The sequence below is a fragment of the Panicum virgatum genome, chromosome 1N (genome assembly GCF_016808335.1).
Source record: "Panicum virgatum strain AP13 chromosome 1N, P.virgatum_v5, whole genome shotgun sequence".
NCBI lineage: Eukaryota > Viridiplantae > Streptophyta > Magnoliopsida > Poales > Poaceae > Panicum > Panicum virgatum.
Genome location: NC_053145.1, coordinates 49,748,456 through 49,755,956, shown reverse-complemented (window position 1 = coordinate 49,755,956; position 7,501 = coordinate 49,748,456). Strand labels below are relative to the sequence as shown.

At 42.1% G+C, this 7,501-nt stretch overlaps 1 protein-coding gene across 1 annotated transcript; it reads left to right on the top strand.

Annotated features, from left to right (window-relative positions):
* The first annotated feature begins 721 nt into the window (after nt 1-721).
* Nucleotides 722-7,110, top strand: LOC120656400 (la protein 1-like). The gene is made up of 10 exons (XM_039934474.1): nt 722-1,014; nt 1,125-1,203; nt 1,304-1,456; nt 1,964-2,106; nt 2,438-2,586; nt 3,670-3,750; nt 3,838-4,204; nt 5,149-5,296; nt 6,092-6,170; nt 6,612-7,110. The coding sequence occupies exons 1-10, from the start codon at nt 955-957 to the stop codon at nt 6,718-6,720; spliced, it is 1,368 nt and encodes a 455-aa protein (XP_039790408.1). The 5' UTR covers nt 722-954; the 3' UTR covers nt 6,721-7,110.
* Nucleotides 7,111-7,501: the final 391 nt, after the last annotated feature.

Here is a 7,501-nt window from a genome sequence, read left to right as displayed (position 1 = left end):
AGAGACACTGCGAGCTAATACACGTAAGGATAAGGAGTTCAGGACAATTTGGCACATCGCCGCATCCCCGTCGGGCGACGGTGAGTGGCGACCGCTTGAGCACTTCAGTTTAGCCACGACTCTGCGACTGTGATGAACGCGGAAGGGAAGCGAGTGGGCCGAAAGGTCAGAGACTCCAATATGGTTTTCGGAAGATGGATAAGATCTTCCAGCCCACCAAAGCTTACGACGGTTTTTGCACCGGCGCCGCCTCCTCCGCCACCACGGCTGGCGCCGCCGCCGTGTCCCGCCGCCCACTGTCCACTCGCCGTCAGCACCCCCGCTCGGGACCTGGCCCGACTACCGGTAGCCACCACCCCGGTCAGCAACGCTCCGCCGCCTCGCTGCCGTCCACGCACAGCCACCCACCGCCTGTCGATTTTTTCCCCTGATCACCGGCGACCATTGAAGCTTCCGAACCCTGGCAACCCCGGAACTCAGACTCGTCGGCGGCCTCAACCACCACCCCAACCACCGGCGACCTCGCCGACGGGGTAGCACGGTCACAGGGGTGGCACGGGGTTTGGGCTAGGGTTTGAGATGCGATCCAATGAATGTAATGTTTAGCATGAATCTTAAACACTAGAATGTGGGGAAGAAAAATCTCGTGGAAAATGTATAGGATTCCCGCCGAGGAGCTCGCTGATGAAATTTGGCGTCGACGCCTCTTACAGCCCAAGTGCCGTTGGTCTCGGCCTCACAGAGAAAGCAGGCCATTTTGTAAGCCATTGGCTGGAAATGTGAGCCGGGCCGGTACAAACACCTTGGAGAACCGGATTGAGGAGTGAACAGCCGACGCCAGAGCCCACAGCAGCTCCTCGCCGACGCCACTCCTAAAACCACCTAAACCCTAACCTCCCGATTCCTCTCCGGATTCCGATCTCCAGCTCGATCGCAACCGGAGCGCAGGCATCCATGGCCGCCCCCGCCGCCGCGCCGCTCGACGAATCCAAGGCGAAGAGCGTCCTTCGCCAGGTCCGCGACTCTGCCTTGTTTGCCCCGCTGCGTTTTCTTTTAATCCTCGTTTTGGTCGTCTTTTTTTTTTGAGCGATTCTTCTGAAGAAATTATTGGTTCGTTGGCGCAGGTGGAGTTCTACTTCAGCGACAGCAACCTCCCCCGCGACAAGTTCCTGCGGGAGACGGCCGAGCAGAGCGACGATGGCCGTAACGATCTCTCACGCCGTTCCATCTCCTTGTCGATGATTGTTTGTTTTGTCGCCGATCTACTGATTTTTTTATTTTTATTTCTTGGGAAACTGTGTAGTGGTGAGCTTGGCCTTGATATGTTCCTTCTCGCGGATGAAGTCCCACCTGGGCCTCGACGCCTCTGTCAAGCCTGAGACTGTGCCGGAGGAGACTGTGCTCGCGGTGGCTGAGGTGCTTCGGCGTTCTCCGGTGCTCCGTGTATCAGAGGATGGTAATCCAATCCCTTCCCTTCCCTTTTTTCTTAGATGTTCAGCTTCTCAATTCTGTGGTGGTGTTTTCTCGTCCTACTCCTGATAACTGTACTAAGGAAGCGACGGGCTCTGCACTTGATTTTGATCATCACCCCTTGTTTGTTGTTTAATTTATAGTTTCGATTCAAATGAGGTAATGCAAAATTTATAGCTGTATTTGTAGTCTGCACATGTTGCACCTATAAATATCAGCTATTCAGCACGGACAACCATGCCATTTATCCTGTATGTACTCATTTTAGTGCAAAAGGAATAACCCATTCTATCAAACATACCATTAGGCGCAAAATTACTTGTGATATTCTATCATGCCACGAGACAAGATGGTACAGAGTATTATGTCACGAGAAATGATGCTACAGAGCGGGTAATTTGCTTTGAGGTGTGAACTGGGATAGAGCTACACTTGTTCACTTTCATCAGCGTAATATGTACAGTAACTTTGTTTTCATATTTTTAAAATGCAGGAAAGAAGATTGGTAGAGCAAGTGAGCTGCTGAAGCCAGAGGAGATTATAGAGCAAGTGGATTCTAGGACAGTGGCTGCGTCGCCACTGCCTTACAATGTAAAGCTAGAAGACGTGCAATCATTCTTTGCACAATATGCAAAGGTGTGGGTCTTTTTTTCATTCCAATCATGCAGCCAATGTTCTAGCGTTTGGTTAAAAGAAAAACTGAAATACATTGTGGAGAATGGCATAGCCAAGTTTCATAGATTCAGTTAGTATGTTTAATATTATATGGTTACTAACTTCTATAGCCAAATTTTAGAGCTTCATGACTAACTTCCTTGGCATACAACAATATAGCCGTTGTATTATTTTGTGTTCAGTTTCTTAGATGTTATGAAAAATAGTTATTGTAGTGCAATACATGAATTATATCATGCAAATGACAATTACGGTAACATTTCTTTTTATGTACTTCTGTTTAAACTCACAGGTGAACAGTGTGAGACTACCACGCCATATTGCAAACAAAAAGCACTTCTGTGGCACTGCTCTAGTTGAGTTTTCTGAAGAAGAGGAAGCAAAAAAGGTTTTGGAGAATAGTTTGGTTTTTTCTGGGGCAAACCTGGAAATAAGACCTAAGTAAGCCCACTAGCTTATCATAGTGCATGGTTTTCTGCATGTGCACAAAATGCATTTTTTATCAGTCAATACCTTCATAAGGTTGTATGAAGTTTTGATCAATGTCCCCTCTGTTGACTGGGAAGCTGTTGGCTAATGGTCAAACCTCCTGCTAGCTGCTGTTATGAACTCGCCTTCCTTTCTTTTTGAGTGCTAGTGGGATGAAAATATGTGAAATTCAGCTGCACTCGTACTTTTTTAGTTGTAGACTATAAGGCACCCTGATGTTTACTGTACCTAAGAGTACTAAGTGGTCTCTTGATTCCTTTTCATGATGAAAGCCTGTGCAAAACAGGTTAATTTATGTTGATCGAGTGAAATAGTTAGTTGCTGCAGGCCCCGTTTGGTTTGTAGCGTGCTAAACTGCTAATGAATAGTGACACTTTGACCGCTAATTACGGTGTCAAACAAAGCCAATTTCAGAACCCCCGCGCTAGTGACCCTGAAGAATCTAATGAGGCCTTTGGCTGCGCGATTAGAGGATGGTCACTGTAGCACCACTGTAGCAAATCATTGATTAATTACTGTCATTAGATTCGTCGCGAAAAGTTACACCCATCCCTAAAAAGTTTTGCAAATAGACTTCATTTGGTCTTTTATGCGGAGACTAGAAGAGGCGCTAGGATTCTAGCGCGGGAACCAAACAAGGCCAAGTAAAGTTAAAGACCTGCCAACTAGGAGCCGGCTTTAATATTGGGAGCTGGGAGTTATTTGAGTATGCAAGAGAGAAATTTAACAGTGTTGGTCAACCTTAAGGAAAATTTCCTTTTGGGCATTCGTAGAGTATATTGTGATGTACTAGGATAATCACGGCAGCAGCCATAAACATAATGCTGCTGTCTAGCTAAAATTTACTAGTGGAAATTTCCAAATGATTGTGCTAAATAAGACACAATATTTTGATACACAATTTATTACCTAGTTTTAATTCAAACAAACATTTTCCCACAGGTTCGTACTATTTTTTTTACACATTTTGATGATATGTAAATTAATTGATGCTTTTAATATTGTAACTTATAAATCCTTGCTTGAATTATGAAGGAAGGAATTTGATGCGGAACAGGAATATAAAAAAGAAGAACACAAAAAGGCGCACCCTGTCAAGGATAGTCAGGATGAAGGGTGAGTTTCTTGCAGCCTATCTGGACTATTGGTATTGTGTATATTTTGTTCAATTGTAAATCAAGAGACCTGGAAATCTTATTGCAGCTATCCAAAAGGCCTAATTGTGGCCTTCAAATTGGAGAAGACTATGGCTGATTTTGTTCAAAAAAATAGCGTAGACAAAGTGGATGACTCTGCCACCAAATTAGAAACTTCGAATTCAATGGTGAATCCATCAGGCGAAGCATCCGAGGGGATTGCTGAGAGCAGTGATTCAAAGGAAGAGAAGTCCTCAGAAAACGTGACCAAAGAGAAAGAGGTAAACATTAGTGAAACTACGGAATCTGAGAAGTGCATTGGTGATGCCTTGGTAGAAAGCGAAAAGCGTGGAGATAGTGAGTCTGGCAATTTGAAGAATTCAATCTCGAGGGAAGATCTAAAAGAAACACTCAAGAAATTTGGAACTGTTCGGGTAATAATAATTCACCCTACCTTCAGGATTTTGCTTTTGTTGGTATAGCATCAGTTACAGTTCTATTTTATTAGCTTCGAAGTATGGGCCTCGTTTTGCTTTCATGTTGCCTATAATATAACTTGCAAGTATGCCAACTATCTGCATTCATATATGCTCCACAAATCAAGCAGGGTGCTCAAATTTCAGCTTGTGGGTGGGTTCCTTAAAATGCTTAATCATCCGGTACCATTCATTAACAAACTCTGTTCATGCCATTCTTTCATTCAGCTCTATCTATATTTGCTGGTTCCCAATCCCATGAATGCTCCACAAGACCACAAGTAAATAGATAAAGCATCTTACCCAATCTATGACTCTTGTCTTGCTGCTAGAACGTCTTTTTCCTCCCTGTATTCCTTTCCTCTCACATTTCTCTCATTCTTGGACTGGTAGCTCCATGTGATTGGTAGGGTGGTACTGGCTACGCCACCATTGCCGTTGCTTTTGCCTGTTGTTTGATAATCATGTTAGTGGCTGGTGGCCATTCAGGATAATGTTTAGTAGCTGCGCGCCTGTGCTTGAACAATAAGATGATGTCAATGGTATGAAGGAACAAAATTTGAAACTGGATGATGTAATGCGATGTGTAGGCACTTTTTTCATTGGCAGGTTATGGAACCAAGTTATTTGGTGACTTATGAGGATATTTTTATTTTCCATGTACTTTCCTTGCCTTTCAAGATGTAAGGTACTTAGGACCAATTGACTATTTACTGGGAAATTTGCTTCTGAAATTTTGTTAACCTCATAATTTATGGCTGCACCGCTACAAAATGAAAGTTTATATTTCAAGGTATCTTGCAACGAGCATAGATTCCTGCATGGTTGATTGTTTTTCTTATTTACTGTTTGATGAGTCCTATCAATATAGAATATTTTCTTACAATATTTTTCTCTTGAAGTATGTGGACTTCAGCATTGGGGATGATTCAGGATACCTTCGTTTTGAAGATTCTAAGGGAGCTGAAAAGGCTCGCATGGCTGCTGTACTAGCCGATGAAGGTGGCTTGATAATAAAAGACCACATTATTACTTTGGAGCCTGTGACTGGTAAGAATATCAGCTTTCTTTTATCACTCACTGATTTTGCGAAGCTTGAATCTAGTTTTTACTGTTGCTTACTTTAGTATAAGATGAGTGTCCCTTTGGTCATTGATGAGGCTTGAAAAGGCGACTTTAACCTCAGTTTCTGTTCTATCGTATTTGTAAAGCTGATAAAATTGCGATGTTATGGAAGTATTTCCCAGACAAATCAAAATCATCATTCAAGATTTGTATGGCTGATCTTGATATCCATAAATACATCGTCATTGATAAACAACAACAACAACAACAACATAGCATTTTTTCATCGTCATTGATAAAAGTCTAAATATTTCGTCTGCATACGCAGTTATTGACATGGACACAGGTAATTTTTAATTACTTTGTTTGGTGATTTTCTTCTCATAGCTAATTAATGCATATCACAAATGCTGTAGAAGTTGTAGTTCCACTGGATGGTGCAATATTACGAGGGATCAGTTTTTGTTCATTTTTGCAGTGTGCTGAATTCACCAGATAGGAATTATATATTTATATTTGCTGATCTCAGGCTTTGTAGTTACCAATATGGTACCTTTTCAAAAGCATTTATTCTTTACAGATTTGGATGAGAGTTCCTTTAGGGGGCATCTTTTAAGATCCGTAATGAAAATCTTACTTCCTCTGTTTTTAAATCTTATGACATTTAGGACATTTAGAAACAGAGGGGGTACTAGCTAATATTCCATAACAAATTCCATAGGGCATCCCGCCACAGTGCACAGCAACCATAAACTGGCTCTTACTCATCTGTTTCTGCAGGTGAAGCTGAGAAGGATTACTGGAGCACAATTCGTGGTATTCAAGGGAAATACAAGGACAATAGAAGCTACAAAGGAAGGTATTATTTTGTTCTTGGTTGACTCGGTTTTATTTTATTGTTTATGTCCTGTTCTTAAAAGAGTAAAAATAAAAATCCACCCTGTGTTGTCTGCTATGTATTTTCGTAAGCAAAAAATCTCTTCTAATGGAATCTTACTTAATAAAATTAATTTAGAGTAAATTGCAGTCCTGTTGATGTCAAACTACTGGCACCACATTTATTAAGGGAAAACTCCCTACTTTTGCTCTGCTTTTATACCTTGTGTGGATCATACAAGGAGTACAAATTAGGCAGCAATTTCCCCCCCTACAAAATGATGCAGTCTCATAGTTTTCGATAAACAAGCTGTCAATGCTGCAACTACAGGGCATTTAATTATGTTGAAAGAAGTCTTCCTTATCAGGTGTTCTTCTGCAGAAGGTATCTGGGCTTACACCTTTCTTGTTTGTAAATTTGTAGGGCCGCAAAGAACTACAGAGGAGGAAAGCAGTTCAGCGGGAAGCGTGGTAGAAACCCCGATTCTGAGAAGAATTCTAACAAGGCCCAGAAGGTCGAAGCTGCCGCGTGAGATTAATTTAGCTACCTTACCTTGATGGAGAAGTAACATGCTCCATGCTGCTTACCTGCATTAGTCTCCCAGCATCGGAGACTTTGCTCTTATCTTTAGGCGGCTTATTTTGATGTTTACTTGCTTAAACTATGATCATTTGGTTGAGTTCATTGTGATATGAGAGGCCAACTAATATGGTGTATTTTGTATATAATCAAAACTAGGGTCTCATGAGTTCTAAAATTGCACTTAGAAAAATACTCGAGGCTGAAACATCAGTACCAGCCCGACTGGTGCAGGCGTTCTTTTTCTGTTCTCTCTTCCAGTACTCGTTGCTGGGTGTTGCAGAGCAGCGCTACCTATACATGATTCCATCCTTATGAAACTTATTTCATTTCTCTCAGTTAACTCTCTGCCACATCATCACACTGTTATGACACTACTTAATGAGAATGAAGCTTATTGTAAGATTGCTAATGGAGGTCTGGATTGCCCCGATAAAGTTGTTAGGTTGAAACTATGGATTTTGTAAGGTCATCCACTTGCCAATCCATTCGCCAACAGTACAATTGGAATTGTTATCCGATAAATTTATCCACATTTATCTCTTTCCTAGATAAGCTGGGACGTGACCCTCAAACATGCCACCACCCAAATAAATGTTTTGAAGAATAGGAAGGACAGCGTTTGTGCTAGAGCAACTACTATTACCATGCAATGGCCTTGTTTGGTTTACGGCAATTCCTAGTGCACGCAAGTCTAGAAAAAATTTTCATACATGAAGTCCAGAATGAAGTCT

What these genes read in the sequence shown, in the direction of transcription:
- LOC120656400 (XM_039934474.1), top strand. Translation starts at nt 955, where the DNA reads ATGGCCGCCCCCGCCGCCGCGCCGCTCGACGAATCCAAGGCGAAGAGC. An exon ending in GCTCCGTGTATCAGAGGATG is followed by an intron (nt 1,457 to 1,963) that starts GTAATCCAATCC and finishes TTTAAAATGCAG; the next exon opens with GAAAGAAGATTGGTAGAGCA. An exon ending in AAGGATAGTCAGGATGAAGG is followed by an intron (nt 3,751 to 3,837) that starts GTGAGTTTCTTG and finishes ATCTTATTGCAG; the next exon opens with CTATCCAAAAGGCCTAATTG.